Source organism: Paramisgurnus dabryanus, chromosome 14 (assembly GCF_030506205.2).
Source record: "Paramisgurnus dabryanus chromosome 14, PD_genome_1.1, whole genome shotgun sequence".
NCBI classification, from domain to species: Eukaryota; Metazoa; Chordata; class Actinopteri; order Cypriniformes; family Cobitidae; genus Paramisgurnus; species Paramisgurnus dabryanus.
In genome coordinates, this window is record NC_133350.1 from 35875101 (window position 1) to 35901283 (window position 26183).

General features: G+C 41.7%; 1 protein-coding gene across 2 annotated transcripts in view; it reads right to left on the reverse strand.

The window, feature by feature from the left end:
- Positions 1-285: 285 nt before the first annotated feature.
- Positions 286-26183, reverse strand: part of poc1a (POC1 centriolar protein A) — a 129684-nt gene continuing 103786 nt past the window's right edge. For both annotated transcript variants that reach the window (XM_065273046.1, XM_065273045.1), the window contains exon 12: positions 286-1281. In XM_065273046.1, coding sequence (XP_065129118.1) covers positions 1177-1281 — 105 coding nt within the window. In that variant the 3' untranslated portion in view covers positions 286-1176. The remainder of the gene's footprint in view (positions 1282-26183) is intronic.

The following is a 26183-nucleotide window of genomic DNA, read 5'->3' on the forward strand; positions in this document are numbered from 1 at the left end:
CACATCTTTCCATGAATGAAATTCAATCGACATTTTCCTTTGTTATAGACAAGCAATACTGCACATGAAGTCATGCTTTATTGTAAATGTATTTCACAAAGTGTTTTAGCAGCTTTTTCACAATATGTGACGCTGGTCATACATAACATCGCACAGGTATAGCAATAGCCAACAATATACTGTATGGGTCTAAATCATACATTTTTCTTTTTTGATTTATGCCAAAAATCATTATGATATTAAGTGAAGATCATTTCTTATGAAGATATTTTGTAAATGTCCTACCGTAAATATTAAAAACATGTATTTATGATTAGTAATATGTGTAAATTAATCTGGAATCTTTTTCAATATTTAGATTTTTTTGCACGCACAGATTAAAGATTTTCAAATAGTCATATCTCAGCCTATTTGAACAAACAACACATCAATGGAAAGCTTGTTTACATTACAATGAAATATAATTGACCCTTATGAATGGTTTTGTGGTCCCGGGTCACATATCTTTACACTAATACTGCATTTAAGCTCACTAATGTACAGTAATATACATCAACGACACATAACAGCATACACAGAGCCCACTATTCATGTTAAATAAACACATTTTATTAATGTTTTCATTGAATAAAAATGTATACAAATATGTTGCCAAAACTATGCAGTGCAATACTTCACGTCTCATAATAGCAATGTTTCAAAAAGAGCATCAACTCACAGCACATCAACACACAGCATCAATAGTAAAAAGGATAACTACAACCCCAGTTAATTTAGTTCAAAACATTCATACTGCTTAACAAGTTTGAAAAAAGAAAGGTTGGCATTTAGATTTTTGTCTTATCAGAATAAAAGGTTAAGTTTCATCGTGTGGTTTTAAAGATGGATTACATTACGGTCTTCCTCTAGTCCTGCCGGCCGCAAGGGACACGAGTGGTAAGACCATACTCAGCAGAAACCAATACAATCCTCAGCACAATTCTCCATCGTATTTTGTATACAATACAAAAATCTGCCTCTCAAGGCACATCTCTTACTACATAATAAACTATGATTTCTTGTTTTATTTACGTGTGACAACAAATCAATAGCAAATCTGTAAATGAAAATGTTTTGGGGCTAGAACAAATGTTTAATTGTTAAAAAGTAAACGTGTTTGAGAGGTAGATGGCTGGATCATGTGTCAGATCGGTGTTGAGAGCTGATCTTGTGTTGATTCTCCATGCACTCTTTTAGTTTGTCTTCCGTGAGTGTCAGGCGCTGCTCCAAAATGGCCACCGTCTACAGAACAAGACATGAGAAAGTGACTACATTGAGTGAATCATAGCGAATGTTTATACGATTTTCACATTATTCCCAAGCTGCAAAGTTGGAAGGGAGATTTCCAAAAACTAAGGATTATAAAGCAGAATGGATACACTGAAACCAAAAGACATCAATACAGTAAGATGTTGGGAAATAAATGAAAGAAAGAGAAAGTTAGATTCAGTCGTGGGTGAAGTCATCATCCGTCGTCAGAAGAATGCATGAATGCATCTATTTTAGACGGCCCCAAACAGATGTGCCGTTCTCCTCGCAGACAAACCCTCTGATTATGCGGGAAGGAATACGACCCCCCGCTCGTGGCGTAAAGCAGAAACCAAACACCACATCCACTATGTGGGGCGGAAGCACGGACAGACATCTCAAGAAAGCTCCCTTTTCTGAGCGAGACTGAAGATGAGACGAAGGAATGAAGGCAGCATGTGACGTGCCAGGGTCAGCGTGGTGTAGCGTGCCCATGGTGAGGGCAGACACAGTCAACACTCCTGACCTACTGTACTGAGGGGGCTGGGCAGAGGGATTTGCCATTCACTACGACACATCTGTTATGTGAACACCAATCGCGTGAAAACAAGCTGTCTGGGAGAAATATGAGTGCACGATTATGTGTTTCTTTGCTACTCACAGTAGCTCATCAGGTTATTACATAATATTACCCAACCTATTATTGTCCTGGTCTGGTTAATTACAGGGATGTGCAAAACTACATATTTTCAACTAGTCGCTCTAATGTGTGCCAACTGCTACTATAGTCCTCACAAGTGATAATGAAAACAGCGCAGATTGTTACAGTGCTAAAATGGGCATCAGTACGTCTTCGCAACTATCTGGGAACACTTTCCACTAGATGTTCAGCCACAATAACATTTGTGGTGTGTGGCGCCAATTGGGTTTATTATCATTACGTCACAGACAGCCTTTTAAAATTGATGGTGTTTGATGGGGTTGAGGTCAGGACTGTCAAGTTCTTCCCCACCCATCTTGACAAATCACTTCTGTATAGATTTCCTGTTGTCATAATGAGTCAGGAAAGGACCGTCCTTACACTGTTGCCACACGTTCAACAACACAGAACTGTCTAGAATATAATAATAAACCCGTTTTTATTCTTCCACGAAACACTGGCACAATGCTTTTGGGCAGGTATAGCGTTCTGCTTGGCAGGCACTCAGACTTCTCCATCAGACTGTCAGATGGTGAAGTGTGATTCATTACTCCAAACAACATGTTCCCACTGCTAGAGAGTACATCAGCAGCAAGCTTTACATCACATAGCACAGTGGTCCTAGACCTGGGTCTCCGGTACGACCGTAGACACGACTTCACAGAGTTCCAGACAAACAATTCTCGTGTTAAAGGAGTAGTCCACTTTAAAGATGGGGTCTATTGACTTTTCATAGTAGGACAAAAATATACTATGGTAAGTCAATGGGCCCCATCTATAAAGTGGACTACTCCTTTAATGTTACATATAATGCCACTTTACCACCAAGGCAGTTAGCCAGAGCCTGATTTTAAATCAAATCTTTTTTTGACACCCAGTGCACCAGCTCTGAACCACTGTGTGTGTGTGTGTGTGTGTGTGCGTGTGTGTGTGTGTGTGTGTGTGCATGTGTGTGTGTGGGGGGGGGGTGATGTACACCTTCAAATCGTTTGCATTTATTGTAATAAATAAAAATAATGCAATAAAGGATATATTTATACTAGGGCGTTAACGCAAATTCATTTTTACGCCACTAATTTTACTAACGGTGATTAACGCAACGCGCAATTTCTGTTTTTCCCTTGGTCCAGCCCATAGTTGAATGAACAGAGACGCAGACAAATGTGACCCTGTCTAAATGAGTCAAAGGTGTTCATAGAAATAAGAACATTAAGCAAATTGTCTAGCATATCCAATGCTCTAAATGTTCGTTGGACATCTGAAATGATCTTTATTTATATGTCTGAGATAGGGCTGTCACTTTTCGTTCGAAAATCGATTGCACAATCGATCGGACCAACCAAAAAAAGTTTCGAAACGAAAATAGGCAATCGATTTTAATCAAATATGTACACTATTAATTTTAAAAGAATTAAACAGTTAAAAATATAGATGTAACAAAACTCACAAACAAGCAGAAAAAGAAAATAAATAATTCCGAAAGTGCAGTAGGTGTGCGAAAGCTAGACAGAAAATACCCAGCAATTTTACGCACCTATAGTTCCCTTTCAGTCGGTCACTACGACGTCACGTCGTGACCGACGAATTGGGAACTCGCTTAGAGAGACCAATCTGCTTCGAATACTACTAAAACGCCAATGAACTTGGCATTGAGATATTTGCATAATGCTGGCGCCGCCCCGCCAGGTGCGTATATAAGCCACAGGTGCAAATATGGAAATTAGCTTTTTTCGCTTCGAAAGCCGGCATTATCTGCTACTGAGAAGCTACTCTCTGCTCTTCTGGGAACGGTTGCTGAAGTTGATTGACAAGCAGTACTGACACAGCGGACGCTCGCAGTATTCCACTGCTCTGCATATTTTTGTTTTGAGTTTAGTGTGTGCGTTGCCTCTCCCTGTGCGCATCATCAGCTGAGCACCTAAAGAGTGATTTCCCTAAAGAGTGATACGTGAGAGCTCTGTGTCTTTTTAAAGACAGCCACTCTCTCGTATATTCGGAGATCAGCGTCCTTTTCAGGATAGCTTTTCCTCCGTGCGATCTTGGATGCGAGAAGTACAGGGATTCCAGTGACGGTCACGAGCGCTGTCTTCGTGCTATGGCATCGAGCACTCCGAGGCTGCGTTCGTGGAGAGCTCTTGCTCTCTCTGTGAGAGCATAACCCTCTTGGATTGCGGAGACGACTGTCGTTTCTACGGGAACGGCGTCCGCGCCTTTGCAGTGCTGAACGCCGCCATGGTGCGGCTGTCAAGCGCTCGCAGGACGCTCTTCGCATCACTATGCTGAGTAGGACGGAGGATGCGTCCTTCACCTACCGGCCTTCTCATCCTCAGCCGGTTGAGGCTCCGGTGGAGACTGCAGAGTCGTGTTCTGCGATTTCTGCCGAATCCACTGGACCTCCTTCTGGTCCCGTCACTTCTACAGCATCAGAGGGGTGCCCATTTTTTTCCCTCCGAGGCGGAGTCTTCCCGGAGATGGCGGCCGTGCCCGCTCGAGCGGCGGAAACGGTAGAGTTGGAGGGGTTAATCCCTCTCCGCCCGAACCGTCCCGCCCACATGATTGGTACTTCGGAGCTGTCCGGGCCTCTACGGTCCTCACCTCCTGTGCCTGCCTTTCCCGACGGCACGAAGAGCTGACGTGATTTGCGGCCGTCTCGGCCGTTCAGCTTCACCCCTCATCTCCCTCACTAACGGAGCCGCTAAGGGGGGATCCCTTCAGTTGAGCGGGGGGTTGCGATGCAGCTGCGTTCCTGGAGGGACCACCCAACCCTTCCCTCCCGTGTTTGTATAGACAGTCGTCCGGTTACGGGCGCTGCCCATCAGGCATGCGGAGACGCGGCTTCAGCCCTGCACGCATTAACGTACTGCAGGTTCACCAAACGAGGCTTTAGAGATATACGAGGGAAGCCGCGACCTTCAGTCGTGCGATGTCCACCACAGTGTTCAAGATCGCCACCCTTGGCTATGTCTGGCTTATATGACGGAACAACTTCATGAATGCTCCTGTCTCACAGACCGGCCTCTTCGGCGAGCCCGGGGAGTCGTACAGCTCCGCTGCGCAGACTGAGGCGATCTCCTAGGTCGTGCCCCGGCGGATGAGAGCTGCCCTGGTCCACCAACGCCGGCTCCTCAGTCTGCCTCTCGCCGTCCGCGTCCTGCGGCGGCCACCTCCGTTCCCCTCCTCGGACCCCATCTCGGCAGCGCAGGGGAACCGGTCGTCAGCAGCTCGCCCCGCCCGCTTAGCCGCTTCCCGTGAAAATCGGGAGTTTAAGTGGCCAGAGACGGGCGACCCGGAGTGGCAGAGGATCACTCTTCAGGAGACAGTGATTCGCTCCTTCCCCCGGTAGAGGGTCGGGTGGAAAATCCTTGGTTTGCATATGTTCCACCGGCTGTCCAGCCGGTACCCACTTAACCACACATAAGAGTGCATTCCTCTTTCCTCTCCAGGTCTCCGGAGGATCGAGAGAGCCGTGGGCGTACACCTGCTCACTCTACCTCTCCTCTATCGCCAGCGGGTGTCCTGAGGAGTCCGAGCTCTCCACTGAGCAGACCGGACCACCAGCACCCTCATCGGAGTCTGCGCTCTCCGCAGAGGAGACCAGACGACCGTCACCCTCAGCGGGCTCAGGTCAGTGTCTCACCACACACATACTGTAGATGTTTATGCTGTCACAGCAGACGCACCGGCAGTATCACCTGTCCCGCTTCGCTGCCCCACCGCGGGTACTTCGGTAGTGTCGTTAATTCTCCTCGTACGGTCCCGGGATGCTTCGCTTCAGTTCCCAGCCCGTCTCGTTGGGTTTTACGCACTATCCGCCTCGGTTACGTAATACAATTACCGGCACTCCCCCAAATTCTCGGGCATTCGTTTCACTATAGTGAAAGCGTCCGATGCACATGTACTGCGTGCAAAAGTCGATGTCCTGCTGGCGAAGGACGTTTCGAGCCGGTCCCTCTTACCGAGAATGATGATAGGGTTTTTCCAGCCTTTATCTCATAGTACCCAAAATACGCGGTGGGTTACGACCGATTTATTTACGCACCGGCTCTACAAATGTGATCCTTTAGGATGATACGCCGAGGCTCGTATTTCAATATTCAGATCGGTTTGCAGCATAGACCTGTAGACGTGTACTTTATGTGTCCATCTCCCCTCGCCTTAGACCGTTTTTCGCTCTGCGTTCATGGAGTGGACATACTAATACTACGTACACCATTCGAGCTGTCTCTCTCTCCCCGTGTCTCCATGAAAGTGCTAGTCATGGCATTAAAATCTCAGAGAGAGAGAGCGTTGTTCGTATTCTGCTTATATTTACGTCAACTATAATGGCTCGTTCTCGGCAGACGTGCGCGAACACAGAGATTTAATGCTTCAGCATCTCGCTCGTTTAAGTCATCAGGTCAGCTGGGAAAAGAGCAACTTTGCCCCGTGCAGAGGATCCTTTTCTCAGTATGGAAATAGACTCGATCGATTTATTGGCGTGTTTTACAAGAGCGCGCAACCAGTCAGTTCTGACTTGCCTCGGTTTAATTCGAGGGAAGTACACGGTCCCTCTGAAACAATTTCAGAAGCTCTTGGACATATGGCAGCATGCTGCGGCTGTGACACTGCTCGAGCTGCTTCATATGAGACCGCTTCAGCATTGGTTTTACGATCGAGTCTCGAGGAGAGCGTGGCGCAACGGCATACACTGTGTAACCATTACACCTGCGTGTCATTTCAATTTTACCCCGTGGCAGACCCAGCATTTCCGATAGCAAGATATGCCCCTGAGTCGGGTCTCCTGGCATTCTGTAGCACATACAATGCCCCCAGCACGGGATGAGCAGCCACGTATGACGGGCTTGCAGTCTCAGGGGTGTGCATAGCACCCCAACTGCCGCGAGCGGTGCGCTGTATATCTGGGACTTGTACGCTCCGCTATGGAGATGCGAGGGAAGGATGTATTAGCCGACACCGACAACATTGCGACTGTTGCGTTATTTACCGTTAAGGCGGTTTTTGCGCTCTCGTCACCTGTCGCATCTCGCTCGTCATCTCCTCCTTTGGAGTCAGAAGCATCTGAGGTCCCTTCGTGCCATTTACATCCCGGGTTCGCTCAATACAGCGGCAGACGCGCTTTCCCGAGCTGCGTGCCCCGGTGAATGGCTACTCCACCCCCAGACGGTCCAGCTAATTTGGAAGAAGTTTGGTCGTGCACAGATATATCTGTTTGCGTCGCCGGACGATACCCACTGTCGCCGGATTTTATTCACTAACCGAGGGCAGCCTCGGCGTGGATGCGTTGGCACACAGCTGGCCGCGGGGGACGCGAAAATACGCATTCACTCCAGTGAGCTTAAATGCACAGACACTGTGCAAAGTCAGGCAGGACGAGGAGAGCCTTTCGTTAGTCGCCCCATACTGGACGACCAGGAATTGGTTTTCAGAGTTAACGCTCCTCGCGACAGCCCCTCCCTGGCGAATTCCCCTAGGAAGGACTTTCTTTCTTTAGGAAGGGGCACATTATGGCACCCGCGCCCCGACCTGTGGGATCTCCATGTATGGTCGTTGAGTGCGCGCAAGGTTTAGGTGATTTATCGCTAGTGGTATCTAACACCATCGACGCGGTACGAGCACCGTCCACATGACGGGCTTACGCGCTTAAATGAAACCCTTTTCGTCACCTGGTGCTCTTCGCAACGCGAGGACCCCAGAGAATGCTTAACATTGTGCTTTTATATATCCTCAACATAGGTTAGATGGTAGGCTGTCACCCTCCACCATTAAAGTTGATATCGCCGCTATTTCTGCTCATCACTCGCTTATTAACAGCAGATCAGTTGGCAGCATGATTTGGTTATTAGATTTTAAGAGGCGCTCGCAGGCTAAACCCCTCGCGCCCTCCCTCTATTCCTCCTGAGACCTGTCCATGGTGCTGAAGCCCTACTACAGGTTCCGCGTTCGAGCCTTTGCAGTCTGCGAGTCTGAAGTTTTTGTCAATGAAAACTCTGACCCTGCTAGCATTGGTCTCCGTGAAGAGAGTAAGGAATTTACATGCATTCTCTGTTGACGATTCGTGCCTTCAGTTTGGTCCTGCTGTCTCACTGAGACCCAGACCAGGCTACGTGCCCAAAGTTCCCACCACTCCCTTCAGAGATAAGGTGGTGAGCTTGCAAGCGCTGCCCCCCGGAGGAGGGCAGACCCAACCATGGCTTTATTATGCCCCGTACGAACGTTACGCATCTACGTGGATCGCACACAAAGCCTTAGGACCTCAGATCAGCTCTTTGTTTGTTATGGTGGTCAGCAGAGAGGGAAAGCTGTCACTAAGCAGAGGATGTCTCATTGGATAGTTGATACTATCGCCCTTGCTTATAATCTGCAGGGCATTCCTTGTCCATTTAATTTGAGAGCTCACTCTACTAGAAGTGTTGCCTCATTTTGGGCATTCGCTCGTGGTTCCTCGCTAACAGACATCTGCAGAGCTGCTGGTTGGGCGACACCTAATACGTTCATTAGATTTTAGTGTTCGTGTCGAGCCTGTCTCCTCTCGTGCCCTTTCCTCGTTAGGGGAAGCACAGAGAACAGGCTCGCAGGTCGGCTTGCAGCCTCCGACTGCTGCTCCAAACTGAGCTCAGTATGGAAGGCCACCAAGGCAAAAACGCGTAATAATTTGTTTTGCCTTCCTCCGCTGCCTTGGCAGCCTGATGTTGCGGAGCATCCGCTGCCAGCCTCTCACTAGCTGCATCCTCGCGAACCTGTGTTTGGCTCGGGCATCCACATTGCGTCCCACCGGGTTCCTTTGTGAGTATTTTCCGTGGGGTTAATCCTACTAGCCCACGTTTCCCTCAGCAGAGCACTGCTTTGCTTACACAGCCACGGCTGTCATTTTTACCTCAACTACGGTTGACTTCGCCCACCAATAGCCCTTAACGGGGCGGTGGCTTCCGCAGCGTCCCTATACCGCTCAGATAGGGCGCTTCCCAGTCGCTAGCACTACTGTGGGGTTAAAGGAACATCTAGTGCCCGGCCTTCTGCCTTAAAACCTAATTCTCCTTATCCTTAAGTGGAACCGGAGGGCTTTACGCAGACACTGGAAGAGGTCAGCCCTCAGTGGCGTTTTGGTAGGGATTCCCAATTCGTCGGTCACGACGTGACGTCGTAGTGACCGACTGAAAGGGAACGTCTCGGTTACGTATGTAACCCTCGTTCCCTGAAGGAGGGAACGGAGACGTCACGTCCCGTCGCCACAGGGCTGCTCCCTGCTGTTTATCGGCCGGTCACACTTTCCGGCTTTCTCAGCGAAATGAAGCTAATTTCCATATTTGCACCTGTGGCTTATATACGCACCTGGCGGGGCGGCGCCAGCATTATGCAAATATCTCAATGCCAAGTTCATTGGCGTTTTAGTAGTATTCAAAGCAGATTGGTCTCTCTAAGCGAGTTCCCAATTCGTCGGTCACGACGTGACGTCTCCGTTCCCTCCTTCAGGGAACGAGGGTTACATACGTAACCGAGACGTTTCACGCTTTCAACCGCTGCATCTAGTGTTTTGCAAAGAAAATGGAGGACAACGTCAATAAACCTGTGCAACACGAGAGAGCGTTGAAATTGTGACGTTACAGGAGATGAAGGAGTTATGACAAGGAGCCACCCTTGCGAGCTGACAGCAACCCGCTTTTGTGATGGAAGATTGGCAGTACGAAATACGCAGCTGGCAACGAAGTACCCGAGTTTCCATGGGACATCAGTGCGGTCGGAGTGCGTCTTCTCAACAGATGGACATATAGTGAATGAAAAGCGCTCTGCTCTTGACCCCTAAAATGTTGATCGACTTGTTTTCCTGACCAATAATTTGTAAAGGCCCTATTCTTTTTGCGCATTTCATTATGCCTGCCTAGTGCCGCCTAAGTGTCGGTTACGTTTAATAAAACACAGAGAACACACAGCATGTTCTCAACTTCAAGTAAGTCTATTTAAAGTTTCATTTTTGAATAGTTGTTTGAAATGGATCGAATCATTATTTAAAATAATTTTTGAATTGCCTAAATCATAAAAGCAGCCGGTTGAAGCCTGCAGTAATGTTTTTCATTTATGGCAGCAGTCCACTCTGCATATTTTTTTAGAGAATGTTGCACTACTGTTGCTGTTTTTTATTCTGCACGAAACTTAATGACAATGAATAAGAAATATTGCTGACTTGTGCGTTTCAGGCGCTCTCTTTACATTTGTCTGTTATTTGGCGTTGAAAATGGAAACGTCTTTTTTAGACATGGAAAATCGATTTTACAATCGATTCAATGAAGACTTATATATTAAAAATCGAAAATGATTTTTTCACAAAAGTGACAGCCCTAGTATAACGTTACCGTCCTCCTAATGCTTAATCTAATACAAAGATGCGTCTCAATTCATTTTGGTTTCTCTTTTATGCATGGCTTAGAAAATAGACTGCAGGACTTGCTTGATTCCGACTCAACTTGCCAGCACAGGTCACAAATGATGCAGCAGCAAACAAAAATGGAGAAAGAAAATTCTTCTGAAAGAGAAATTGCAATGGCTTGATGGTTCTGTTAAAAATTTAAACAGGCTGTTGTTAACATACATTTGCATAAAGCATTCATGCCAGAAATGCTACCAAAATTGAAGACCTAAGTCTAAACTAGCTGTTATCCAAATCCCGTCAATGTAGGTACGCAAAGTCATTGACCATGAATAATAATGCAACATCTGATATCGTTTATGGTAAATGGACTGCATTTATATAGCGCTTTTAAAATACCCATGGCCATCCAAAGCGTTTTACAATTTGCCTCACATTCACTCACTTATTCATACACCGACGGCGGTGTCAACCATGTAGGGCGATTTCCATCTCGTTGAGAGTAGACATGGGCCACTATGAGATTCTGGCGGTATGACAACCGTAAGCAAAAATACCACGGTTTTGCGATGAAAACGGTCTCACAGAACATATTAGTGGTTTTGAAAGCTTGACTCTTTAAGACCTCGGTATACCTTGAAACCGGTAACCAGCCCATGCCTAGTCGGGAGCAGGGTTAAGTGTCTTGCTCAAGGACACATTGACACTTGGTCAGGTGGAGCCGGGGATTGAACCACCAACCTTCCGGTTTGTAGACAACCTATATGAACCACTGAGCCACTGCCGCCTTTTATGGTGTGTTTGTGTTTGTGTTTGGCTGCTGTGCTTACATTAGTCGGAAAGATGAGATGTATACAGTGATGGCTCTGTTTAAGCGCATGCAAAGGCAAAATGATTCTTAGATGGCCCGCCAGTCGAACCAACTTTGAACTAGCAACCACACTAGCTCTAAACCAGCTGGTATAAAGGTGGCATGAATCTCTGTATTGAGCACTGTGACTGAGTACAGACAATGTTTTCAACTTTGAGTGACCTGTTGTTCCTTATTTTAAGAATAGCAATCTGTTGACCAATAGGACTGATCAGGGCAGAAATATGTTGTACTGACTGAATGGAGTAGTGGTGGCATTTTAGTCACAGTGTAAAACTGGAAGTAAAAGAGCTGCAGTGAAACTGCCTACAAAGACTAATTACATGAAGTACCTACTCATCGTATATGTTCTATATAGTATGAATATGGGTTTTGGACGAATCTGCCATGTCGATACATCACGTGGTTGTCATAACAACAAGGAACAACAGCAATTTAACCTCAAGGAACAACAGATGTTCTGTATTTACATTTGAACAGAGCCACATTACCGCATTTTTGATAGCCTCTTTCATGCAGTAATTTGGGTAAATTACCAAGAATTTACCAGAATGACTACCAGTAAATACAAAAATGTGCTGTTCACACACGCAGTGACGCTGTCTTTTTACCAGTGAGATATCATTCACAAATCAGTTTTAAAACACCGGTAAACATGGTGAGAAAGCAAAGTTATCCGTCTGGCGAGCTCAGTGTTGTATTTGTAATCAATGGTGGGTTATGACTTCATATCCACCGTCAATAGTTTGTTGTTTTCACTTCTGTGCAAAAGCTGACAGTCGTGCAGATGCTCGTGACCAAACAACATTGCATTAGGTGACTACAAATGAAACTGAACTGCAACCGGCATGAGGCGAAACAGACCTCAACACTTTATTTACGCGCTGTTGGATAAGTTTTGTGTGTGCGCACAAAATCTGACACGTGCACATTTTAAAGTGATTTGATTACTTTATTCAGCTTTTGTACTGTATCTGAAAAACATGAATAGAACTATTTCGTTCATTTGTATGTTTGTTCTGTTGTATTTATTTGTGCTATTGCTACATTTGAACAGTCATCATCGTTAATGTTTGAGGATGGCGTGTCTGAAGCGATCGTAATAGTGACAACAGCCAATCACAGAGGACCGCAACACAACAAAAAAGCAGCTTTTGTTTTGACAAATGGATGCTGGTTTGGTTGCGCTAGCGATTGCTGGTGTAGCTCTAGTGTTATCCACCACAATGATTCATCTTTACTCCATTTCTATGCTGCTCTGTTGTAAACACAATTGGCTAGCATCTGCACTAGGTTTTTGCATAAGGTGATATGGTTGGCTGACGTCTGCGTTGACCAGACATGGGGGACTCGAGTCATATGACTTGACTCGAGTCAGACTTAAGTCGCAAATTTGAGACTTGAGACTTGCTTGACAAATATTAAAAAAAGACTCGACTTGACTTTGACTTGACATTCATGACTCGAGACTTGACTTGAGTTAAATGACTCGAAATAACTTGTTTTTTTACAAAAAAATCTGTTTTTGAATGCACACAAGAGCGTAATCTAACCACGTGATGCAGCAGGCAAGCAGAGGGAGAGCGTGCAATATATCCGATATAACCAGCACCCACGTCGAATTTCATTCGACACTACAAATCACACAAAACACTGTAAGTAACAAAGTCTGTTCCATTGTTTTCAGCTAACGTCTTAGCCATGTTAGAAGTTGATAAAAATAATCCAAGGCACTCAAATGTTATTGAGAAAAAAATGTATGTATTCTACCGGTAGGTATGATAAACTGGTAGAAATGTGTCAACCAGCAGAGATTTTGGACTATAGTCTCTGTCGAGATTAAGCGCCTATACGTCACATGCTGTGCGCATGCATGGTCACGAAAACTTAACATTTGTTCACATATTTAAGCACCGCACGCTGTTTCTGTGTGAGAGGAGCGTGCAAGTCACGCATCCGCTGCTCATTAAGCTCGTGAGTATTTTTTGCCGCTTATTGGCCCTATATACACATATGCATCAAAATTCCCACCTTTGCAAGTATCCTCATAAATATGGCCATTTAGGTCTTAAGAGAAAGTAAACCGCTAAAAGAGTGAACGCATGTGTAACAGCAGCTGTGTCCCAATTCAAGGGCTGCGACCTTCTAAGCATTAGACATTGAAAGGTGAGCACTATGTCTTTCAAGGTGGCAGCCTCAGAAGTTTGCAAAGAGATAACTGAAATGAGACGGTCTAACCTTCGGAGGACCCATATTTGGCATCACCTGCTGCACGCGCCCACCGCGCCTGTCAGCAGGACACAGCGGAGACGTTTCTGACTTATTAAAATAAATATGGAATCAGAAAAATATCAATTTATTTAAAAAAATATATGACACTTTGATGTAGATTTAACTATTCAACAGTATATCAAATTAATCAACCTTAGAAATATACACAACATAAACAGAATAATATTAACATAAAACATAACTTATAATACTAAAACAGTGACAAGAAAAAAATGTTTTCTGATAAATTCAAACTTTTATTTAATAAAGGTTTTTATTGCTTATTTTAGAATATTCAGCCATTATACAGGTTGTTGCAGGCGCGCACCTTTTAATAATTTTTTGTTGCAAATAAAACTCTCATAGTCCATAACTACTGTAGATTTAACTTTGTTTAATATATACATTTAGTTAAATCATCAAACATCTGTATGACTTGCCAGTGACTTGCTTGACTCAAGCTACGACTTGACTTGAATTGCTTGACATAAAGCAGTGACTTGACTTGACTTGACTCGACTCTCACAAAAAATGACTCGGACTTGCTTGAGGCTTGAAAGTTAAGACTTGAGACTTACTTGTGACTTGCACATGTGTGACTTACTCCCACCTCTGGCGTTGACGCACGAGAAGTTGATACATTTAAAAAAATGTAAAGTGTCAAAAAACATTTCGTACAAGTTTCAGAAAGTGCTTTTTTGATTACGGGCCCAGCTGACGTTACAGGGGCTTCTATACGCATCGCTTCAAAGTGAATTTTTTTTACATGCAAGTTAAAGGCTCATTAAATTTAATAGATTATAATAAACACTAAATTCAAAGACAGGGGTTTCCTTTCTGGTCAGAAAGCTTACATCTGACCTCAGTATACATTTCTGGAATAGCTTCTGTTGCAAAGGAGAGTCATATCAGACAATGCCGGTATAGAGGTACTGTATCATCCCGTATCCTGTTAGAAAAAATACTAAATATATACCCAAAATTCGGTATGCTGCCCAGCCCTAGTCTCACTAGCCTATGTTGGTTTAATTATGAGACAGTTGAAGCTACATCAAACCAAACAGACGCTGTCCAAAAAAGATCAAACCTTAAAACTATCAGCAAGAACAAAGAACCCTTGTTGTTGAAGCCCGGAAAGGCCAGCGATTACTTTGAAGGAGCTGAAGAGTTCAGTCGTTGAGAACAGAGTGAAGTTGAATAAGTCAACCACATCAATAGATCTGAAGAACACTGGACTATGAGCGTGAGCCACAGACAGCGACCGAGTTTCAGTCTATCACAGAAACTCTGTTTGATATGTAAAAGGCAATATGTCCCCTCAATGGCCTTTGACATACAAGAGGGCATCTGCGAATAAAGAATAACAGGAATGTCCTTAGAAAAAAGTCTATGAACTTCATGGAAAGAAGAGTATGTCAGTTATAAGATGGTAGCTAGACTCAGGAGCAAACATGAACATCAAAAATGTAAAAACGAGCTGATTTTTTTTTACTTTTTTAAAAGTGTTTTAAAATGTTCTTCCATTTTTCACTCCCACTTCTGAGACATTGGCCATGTATAACAGACATCTGGACAGCGACAACTACAGCAGCAGCGGAGGAGGTCAGATTTTCAAAATGTGGCAGACTACAAACATGATAAAAAGAAAAGATTTGACGATTTAACACGTTTGTTTCTATAGTGTGTGGAGTGCCGCTATGTGGTCATGACACCACACCTCGCGCTATTAGATTAACTTCACAAACAATGAGAGTCTCAGCTGAGAACACAGGAAATCTCATGGAGATCTTGCGATGTCTCTTGCGGCCAAACGTAACTTCACAATAAACAAACATGGTGAACAACAGGCATAAAGAAATGGCATTAATATAATGGACTGCTTTTTTATATCTCTGAAGTCCATCTCACTTTGGACTGTATCTGCTGCACCATGTAGTTGATATACCATATACCTACATGCACAGGGGTAGACATAACTGGTACGCAGGCACAATTAAATAAAAAAATGTGCACCAGACACTAGGGATGTCCCGATCAGGTTTTTTTGCCCTCGAGTCTAAATCCGAGTCATTTGATTTTGAGTATCTGCCGATACCGAGTCCCGATCCGATACTTCTATAATACATAAAAAAAAGAATAAAGAAGAGCGAAAAAACAGAACCAGGATGTTCCTTATGTCATGCCGCACGCATTGCTGTTTCTGTGTGGAGTCAAAAGAGTATAACTCTGTGCCAGCGCATAACTACAGATGTGTTAAAAAATAATGAATATATAGTATATATGTTCAGGGGTTAAATTGGGGTTTGTTTTGTGGGAAGGCTCTGTTGGGAGGGAGGGTTCGAGGGGTAACATGTTTAATCCTGATGACAGCAAAGCCGGTGTGTTTCAATGACGTTTTGTATCTCTGATAGGATTTTATAAGTTTCAGTTTTAAAGCTGTGCCACATGTTGACCCAAACTTTAAAACCTGAACTTTAAATTATGCAAATCTATGAGTCTGACACCCTATATGCATTTGTTGCACATGTCATTATGCACAATTGATCAAACTTTGAATGAAGTTATAAGACTTAACCTCCTTGACTCATTCTAGGCATAAGATAGGCTACCCAAATAGACTCAATTAACAAGAAAAACAACATACTGATTCAGCAATATGTCTTATAAATTAGCCATGGAGATTCCCTAAGCTGAATGCAGTTAGTTAAACAATCACTAGTTAGGTCGTGATTCATTTGTATAATCAAAATACATTATTTTATTAAACTATACAATCAGTTGTATCCAGTTATCTAGTTAACATTTTGTAATGAGATGAGTGACATGGCTATACATACTTTAATACTTTGTTTCTAGACTTCTATTAGGTTTTTTCGACATGGGCACCATTCTTACCCCTCTCTCTCTCTCTCTCTCTCTCTCTCTCTCTCTCTCTCTCTCTCTCTCTCTCTCTCTCTCTCTCTCTCTCTCTCTCTCTCTCTCATCTCTACAGTAATGTCAAATGATCCTGCGCGAATGCGCGTTCTTGAGGTTCTGAGTGAGACGCGGAACTGCGTCTGAGCAAATGTTGACAATAACGATCAACGCGTCGTTTAAATGAGCGGTAAAAACGCGGTTTTGTCGTGGGTTCCTTGCACGCAAGAGTGTGAAGCCTATGAATGAAAGCACGTCAATAGGCTTGTTCGACTTCATGCGGCGCCGCAACAATCGACAGCCGGGTGACGTCAAACTACCGCGAGAGTGATCTGCGAAATCATACGGAGGAGTTTGCTTTTAAATCGTTCACGCGGAACTTTGACGTCATGCAGCACCACAAGAACCAGCAGCCGGATGAAGTCGAACAAGCCTATTCTCTTCAGTTCACACGCACCAGCGCAGCGCGTACACTGGCGCGGAGCAGAGCGAGAACTTAATGGATTTTAAACCCTGCATATGTATCCGAGTCCTGATCGGGAGGTAACGTCCGATTCCGATCGAGTCTGAAACCACGTGATCGGGGCCGATTTCCGATCACGTGATCGAATCGGGACATCCCTACCAGACACTGCTCTAAAAGGTGCTTTTTGTATACCAAGGTTGCTGGAATTTTGTTACATAGTAACTTAATTTACTGCAACATAAGGGATTTCTCCATGCATCATTGGTAAGATAGTTATTACAAACATGTGTTAACAGTGATGCAACAGCCACTGGCCTAAATGGCCAATTTAAATATTTAAGCAACTAAAAGACGATAAACAGATCTCAGTACTTCAGTTGTTTGATAAGCACCTCTAAACTGCAAACCTGATCAGCATTTCAACAGCATGCAGTTCAAGCAAATAGTAAAGATAGCGCGCAAATGACAACTGAGTTCATGTTTTCTTGCACTTGAGCGGACATTTCAACACAAAATTATCTCAAAATGCTGTGATTATAGTAGTACACAGTCTGTTACACCTTAAATGAATATAAGCAGTTGAGAAATGCGTGTGTAACAATATATTGGATCCGTGAACTTAAAGTGACAGTACACAAAAGAAAAAGGTGGGTTGTTATGACCTAACCAAATATTCTGTTCAACACAGACCCAGCTATGGGTTAAAAACAACCCAGCATTTTTGGAGTATAAACCACAATGTAATCATTTTATTTCTGTCTTCTAATTGTTTTGCTATAAGTAAAAGTTTGGCATTGTAGTCGTTAGAATAATAGGATTGTTCGACTCCATTCGACGCCACTAGAACTGTCAGGGGGATGACGTCAAAGTGCCGCGAGAGTGAGATAAAATTACACTTCGTATGATTTCTCGAATCGTTCTTGCGGTACTTTGATGTCATCTGGCTGTCGGTTCTTGTAGCGCCGCATGAAGTCGAACAAGCCTATAGACACACTATGTGACTGATCCTGCTTCTGTCAACAGGTGTAAGCAATTGGCAGTGTGTTTGAACTTGAGTACTTACTGAGTTGTTGCCTTTGTATGTGTGCCTAATGAAGGTATCTTGATCGAAATGTCGCCACTTTTAACTTTTATAAATAAAGGGAGAAGAACAATGTGCAGATTTTCTCTTTAATATGTGATATATATATATATATATATATATATATATATATATATATATATATATATATATATATATATATATATATATATATATATATGTATATAGATTATATATATAATATAAATATATTTTGATACAGTGGATTAAGCAGATGTGCGTACTTTAAATTCCTCTATGATAATTAAACCACAAACAAAGAAAATCAAAGAAAATCATTCAGTTTCTGTACTCTGAAAACTACTGCCAATCTGAAAACATGAACAGCACTGTTTATTTAATTTGTATGTTTGTTTTATTGTATTTATTTGTGCTATTGCTCAAAATTTGATTATGTTTTATAACTGAACATTTACTTGTCTTTAACAATATATAAAAAAATATGAGTTTAATATGGCTTGTAGTTATTTATTAAGGTTATATGGGTTTTTATGCTTAAACCATATAAAAGGCGAAGAGAGGTGTCAAGAGATTAGTGATGATGATAGCATGTAGGATGTCTGTGCTATGAATAGTGTGAGTACCTAGCAAAATCTCCAGGTGCTGCTTTGAGAACCAGGCCAAAAAGTTATGTGAATCCCTGAAAATTAATGCCCTTGACAGAAATAACTAACCAATAACTACTATTCCAAAACTAACAAATTCCTCAAATTCTATGTTTATTTACAAACTCTCATCTAGCTTTCATGCTTCACATGCGCATTTGAATGTTTGTCTTTACCACAGTATGCACAATGTAAACCTGCTCATCATTTAAAAGCCTGTTGTCTCTTTAGAAGACATGAATTTGATCTGATAGGTTAGAAACAACATGAGGGTATGTGATGACATTTTCATTTTGAGGTGATATATACCTCATAAATACAGTAGACTGAGTGTTTAATAACACTTACTTTAAAGAGCAAATCTACAGAAGCAAGAAAACGTGTGTGAATCCCTAGGAATGAACTGGTTTTCTATAGTGATTTGCCATAAAATGTGATATGATCCTCATCTAGGTCACAACAAACACAATGTGCATAAGCTGACAACACAAAAATACTTCTATGTTTCTTCTGTCTTTTTTCAAAAACAACCATTAAACATTCACAGTGCTGGAGGAAAATGTAAGTGAACCCATAGATGAATTACTTGAATTATAATGAATGCTAATTTGTGTCAGAAGCTGGCAAACTGGAGTCCGATTAATAAAATGAGTTTAAAAATATGGTTAGTGCAACTTTTATTAAAAGACATTCAAGCATTTCAATTAATATATAACACAAACATGTGTACTAGTGTGCACAATTTTAGCAAAAGCAGAGAAGAATTTTCTTGCACACCACTATGTGCGTTTACAAAAACACTCAAGGATCCTCAGACACCTTTCAATTTAAGTCTGATCTGGTTTAAAGACATTCGACAATAACAATCCACTATTCAAGAGTGCTTTAAACTTTTGGCTGTTTGGTGGGGTGTAAACAACACGCCACATAGCAGAACACAAAAATCCAATAACAGACGTTCCTTGTTCTTTTTTACACAAGAAAATTTGAAGGATTTAGTTTTCATTTAGTTTTTTCAGCTGTCAAACGCTGGCTACGTTTCTATGCGTCAAACGCTCCAACCACAGACTTGAGTCTTTTCTGTCTTGGGACTGTCTTTATATAATACTTAAGTTTGAAATCAGTTTACAGTAAAAGGCAAATCCAGGGAATGCCAATTATAGACGGAGAGTTCTTTACAGTGCATTTCGAGTGTGCCAGAGCAAAGCCCTTCTTTCACCAGGACGCACTCGACGCTCAACCCGAGGATGACCCGCGGTTCAGAATGTGGGCGAGACAGAGCCGATGCTCAGTAAACAGGCTTCCTGAGCCAGTCTCTTGAGGCCTGAGAGGCAGAGCTCGATAACATCTGCTGGTATTTCATGCTAGAGGGAATGGGTTTTGCATTTCCTTCCTCTGCAAGTGTGCTTTTCCAATCAATACGTGCAAAAGCTTATCGGACCTATCTGAAATAGCTGGGCAGCACCAGACTGCGGCACAACACAGCGCTCAAGGTCACCAGTGTTACCACAAGTTAAATTGCTATAGCGGTGCGCAACATGTTATTTACAGAAGTAGTGATCAAAGTGTAGAATCGAACTGAAAATAATGCTTTTATTTTCTTCGACTTTGACGCGGCTGACGGCTTTTGTTGGATAGGATGAGTGTGCCACTTTAAACAGCATTTCTAGAGTCATTCGCTTTATAGAAAGTGACTGCTTTGGCAGTAACAGATGTGAACTGGCGCCTGATTTAGCCATGGCAAGGAAATAAAACGTTTGGTTTTAAACACCACATTTTAAATATATTCTAAATAAAGGAGCGAATTCAGTTTTCCATTATTAAGAAAGAAGTTTTCATAGATAAACCAGAGAAACTCCATACTGATGTAGTACAGATGGAAATCATTTATAAATGAGGTTAACTGGAACGGCATGCAAGAATTTAGATAGAAGTCAAATAAAGTAAGTTCAACCTAAAATAGATGCTTCTATACGGAGTAAAACAGCAGGTTTGCACCGTAAAACACGTGTTATAGCTCCATTAAAGCCAACTCTTAACACAGCTATATTTTTGTTTTAGTGGTGGCTCTGTTACCCACATACCCCAGCTGTGGTTTTCAGTCTTTTGAAATGGGTCCTGGACTTGAAATTCAGTAGTTTGAGTGATCGTACTGACATTTGGGCTCACTTTCATAAGCTGAGGTATTAAAACTGCTTTTAATGTTACCAGTTTGATTTCCCATAATAACATTTTCAATCTGCAGTAAGGCTGATACGGCCTGTCAGTGTGTGAAAGTGTGGAGCTTAGCAAATTCCCCCGTTTCAGGTTTGAATGTGAATTATTCATGGGGTCCTTCCAGCAACTGGATACAGTGTTTTCTTTAAAGAGCGTTACACTTACAGTGTGCATTAGATATGCTTAACACTGAGCATTCATACGAAGATTATATTACACAGATAAAACACATTGTAGATGAAGGTTTTAGCAAAGAGATTTACATAAAAGGAAAAGTTCATACAAATAAAATAATAATTCACTCACCCCAATGATTTTCCAAATACGTATGACTTTAAGAATACAAAAGGAGATTTGAAAGAATTGCACTGGCGAATCTTTTTAGTGCAGTGAGGTTTTCAAACTTAGCATTAAAGTATTTAAACAGCTCCATATGAGTTATGTTTTTTTTTCTTAAGTCTTTTGAAGCCATACTCAGATAGCTCAGAAAAAGCAGTCGTGTTACTCATTTTGTAGAAACAGCTATAGTTGGGCTTTAACAGGGTGAAAAGTTAATTGAGTGTTTATGTATCTTTAAACAATGTGTTTGAAAGGGAACAGATAGTTTTTCTGGGTAAAGAAGAAAATAATTTGATCCAAGAATTCATCCAATCTGCCTGTTAATTAGACCATTTTAAATATTTATAAAAGACAGCGTTATAATGAATATGAACAAAGTATAGATTAGATTTAATTATAGATCAGAAGTGTTAAGTTAGTTTGGATAGCCACAGACCCCACATCCAGAGTCTACCCAGTGATCATCGTGGGCCATCTGGGTGGGTAAAAAAGCTTTGCTATGTTTAGATATTTACGTCTAAAACTACGACCAGGTGCAGCTAAGCTCCGATGTGCATTCCCGCGTACAAAACTGCAGTGATGGGCTGTGTCCGATACCGCCTACTTCCATACTATGTAGTAGGCGAAAAGCAGTTCGCGAGTGGAGTAGTATGTCCGAATTCATAGTATTCGAAACAGTTGGTGAAAAGTACCCAGATGACCTACTACTTCCCGCAAGATCCCAAAGTGTTTACTCGGTGGACACTTTACTATCCCGTGATCCCCCAGGAAAGGAGTAACCCAACGAAGAAGACGGAGAGGCATTGTTTTATTTAAAAATGCCCAAAAGCTTTTACGTATATATGCAAATACATTGTCCCCTGTGTTTAAAATGCACTTGTTTAACATCATTCCAGTTAAGGAATAACTTATTGTTATGACGTCATATGTCATGTTTTAACATGGTGGATACAGAACGTCTGAATTCATTCATCCTATCCATATTCATACTATATAGTACCTACTGTTTTAACAGTTCAGGGCTCGAAATTGCGACTATTTTGGTCGCATATGCGACCGAAATTTAATCTGTGCGACCTTAAAATATATTTGGGAGCATTTGTGCGACTGCCCTTTTTGTTGTGTGGTGCGACTTGATTTAGATTGTGATGCTGCGTGCTGCTGTCCCAGGTTCAGTGTTCTCTCCAACGTTACATAACCAATCAAATTTCACCATTAAGTTCTTACGTTTTAATGAAGACCGCAGATTGGCTAATATGAGCGTCAGTCATTCCTTGTTGCCGTGCTACGTTGGTACGTGAAGCGCGAAAATGTGAAAGACAAACCACGAGCGTGACGAGAACGAGCCGATTATAGCCAATGTTACTACTCTAATTAATGACGACGATCCGGATTCAATTGCGACTCCACCACTGGAAAATAAGACTTGACGTTAAACCTTTCAGAGAGCGTGGTTTAAAGATTACGAGTGTCTCCGCTATGAGAATGGCCTCGATGTAACTTACTGTGTTTACTGTAAATCCTGTAAAACGGCGTTGGTGGCGGAATCAAAACATTTTAAGCGCCAGACCTTGCTTAAACATGGCGAAAGTGCCAAAAACACAAGTAGTGTCATGATAAATGTGTTCATTATTGATGGAGACACCGACCTGTCTGTCAAAGAGTGTTTGATATGTGCGCATGCGCTGGTGAATGGACATCCGACAAACACCCTTGTGGTCCATGTTGATGTGGAACACGACAATGATGGTATGTTTTTATAGTATTTTTTAAAACATTGCCTATTTAGTAGTAATAGCATCCTGGTAATGCAGTTAAAATACCAATATATTAGCCTTCTATTTTAAGGTCAGTTTTGTAATGTCCCAGTTAATCACTGTTTTACGTGTTTGCTAGATTTTCTATTGTTATCTTAATCATTTTACCTGTAATTGTTAAATTATTATTGCTATACTATTTCAACAGCATTTGGGTATTAATTTTGGAATCTATGCAGCAAAAAAATAAAATAAATAGAAGACCAAATTTTAAATGCTGGGTATGGTGGCGTTTTATTAACATATACATTGTAGTTTTGGTGCCTTTAAATTTTTGGATGGATGCGCCTAAATTTTTGCTGGTGCTCCTAACTCTTTAAAGTTGGGAGCACCAGTGCTACTAAATAAAAAAGTTAATTTTGAGCCCTGCAGTTGGTGAGTAGATCCATCATTAAGTTGATTACTATGATTGATTACAAACTTAAATTTACTGCCTCCAACAAATAGAAGACAGATAAGAACTGTCTATCCTCTCACATCTTTGCCATTGTGCCATCAAAGACCCATACCGTCAAACACAACCTGCACATCAACTAAATGAAAGCCTTTCCTGTTTGTACAAAAGGTTATAATTTTCTGATTAATTCATTTTTTAAATCATATAAAAATAACTGAAATATTTTGATACGTTTTCTACAGTTAGAGTTATAAGCAGTGTTGGGAACGTTACTTAAAAAAAGTAATTAGTTATAGTTACTCACTACTTGTTCCAAAAAGTAACTGAGTTAGTAACTGATTTACTCTATAATAAAAGTAACTCGTTACCAGGGAAAGTAACTATTTGCGTTACGGTTAAAAAAAAGTTGCTATATGTCAAAGAATTTGTATTTTTTTTAGCAGTTTTCACATGTCAGTTGAAATGAGTAGAACAGACAGGTGTTCATACATAACTTTCCATATTTATTGCACGTCAACAGACAGCAAGAGTTTTATCCTACACTTCAAGTATTATCTTTGTAAGAAAAGTAAACAAGTTACACCATATAAAGTGCATTTAACTTCAGCAAACTAAATTAAATCAAACTCTCTCAACCTGAGACAACTGGTCAAGTAAACAACCTGTACTTCCAAGTGTTTTGTTCACAAAAAGTTAACTTTTAAACAACAAAAAGTGTGTTTGCTCTGTAGTCGTATTCTTAATTAAATAAATCAAACTCCAAATGTCAGACAACTGGTCTGGTAGACATTCTGTACTTCAGGTATTTTCTTCAAAAGTAAACAGTTAAATAATATACAGTAAAGTGTGTTTGCAATAACTGTAGCAAATTAAATAAATCAAACTAACAACCTGAAATAAATAGTCTGGAAGACATAGGCTGCTGTATTTTGTTTTCTTCATTAAAAAAGTAAACAGTTTAACAATATGATTCATTAAATTAGAGTTGCTTACAACGGATGTCGACAAAGTCTTCGCTCCCGGACATAATGTACACATTACATGCACATTTATGCCAACTTTTCATCGCATTGCTCCTCCTGACTCGCCATATCTCTTCTGCTACCGCGAATCTCTGTTTAGCTGTTGCGTGTGTGTGGGTAAATTCCAAATGCCGTTTGTGCGCCCTTGAAGGGCACTTCGCGAAGGGGATGTAAAATCCAAATAAACAGAAAAAGACGCTGTATTTTATCACCAAGTGTATTTTAATTAGCCACACTATGAGACAACATTGCGCAACTTTCTCTAGAGTTTATACATCAAGAGATTTGATCTTCGAAGGGAATAGGGCATAGTGATCATCACTTTCGATTGGAATTCGCCCTGTGTGTGTGTGTGTGTGTCGCCGCAGGCGCGTGCGCTGGCATATGTATAACAACACATGTATAACCTACCTCCTCACTAGCTATGTGAGCCAGGGTTGCGTTTGCATCACACAGTTTATCAAGTCAGTGCATAGTAACGCACCGCATTTAACGTCCCCTAACGTTAACGGCGTTGTAACGGCGGGAAAAGTAATTAATTAGATTAGCCCGTTACTGAAAAATGAACGTCGTTACGTAACGCCGTTATTTTAAACGGCGTTATTCCAAACACTGGTTATAAGAATATATAAGAATTTATTGGTTTGGTCTCCGATTACTCTTTCATTAAGGTACATTCACATCCACTCCAGTAACTGACGAGAGACAGATAACGTGAACTCCCCTGCTTCGTTCTCAATGGTAGTCGTTCCTGAATGTCGCTCATAATTTGCATAAAGTTAAACATTTCTCAACTTTGTCACGCGACTTGACACGCCCATTCAGCAGTCAATGTTCACTGTCGCTCGTGTTGCCGAGCTTCCATTGAAATCAATGAGATTGCGTCGCTCTGCTACTGCTAGTCGCTTATTATGTGAATGTACCTTTACTCTTACACTGCTCGCATAGCCTGTGCAATGGACGCACCATTGTCTTGACAATTACATTTTAAAGTCATAAAGTCAAAACTTCATACTTTACGCCTACCTTCAACTGGAGGTAAAATTTAGTCTCAGATGTTTGTGATGCCTAGATTGTGCAACAGGTATAAATTCTACATATGATTTAAAGTAAATTATTCGTCGAGACTAGTCTGACCAAGTGTACGTCCAGTTGGTGCAACTGGATCCAGATGTGTATTGTATAGTAGCAAGCCGCGATCTGATTGGCTGACTTTACACAGGGGACACAGATTGCTTTAAATCAGTCTGCTTGATATAGTACGTGCTTTCAAAAAAGAACCTAATCACGCAATACGAATTGGAATTGAAATATTCAACTGAAGCAGAAAATTTGCATGACGTAAAGTTAAATCCCGCGAGTAATTTAGAGCGATGAACATGATGCTTGGCGTTTGGTGTTTACGCAGCATAAATATTTAATCCTAATCCATGCAGAATAGACAAAGGTCTGTACTAGTCTGAATTTGGGTAGAAATTGAAGAGTTTGGTTCCAAAATGCACTAAATACATTATGACTCATTTCTGTTAAAACTCGTTTTCTATACCAAGAAAGTGACGAGATGAAAAACACTATTTTCTGTTACAAACTTTTACATAGCATCTTTAGGTTATAGTAACATAAAAAATTCAAATCCATAATTTGATTTTCAAAGATTTATTATAAAAACTGATTATTTTTTCCGCAAAATGCTATAAATCTACTACGGGTCTGTTAAATGCTTTATTTTGATTGGCTAAGAAATGTTCTATGAGTGTTGATTATTTTTCTGTAAACTGCACTCCTAATATTTTAAATGTCTTAAAAATAGGCAC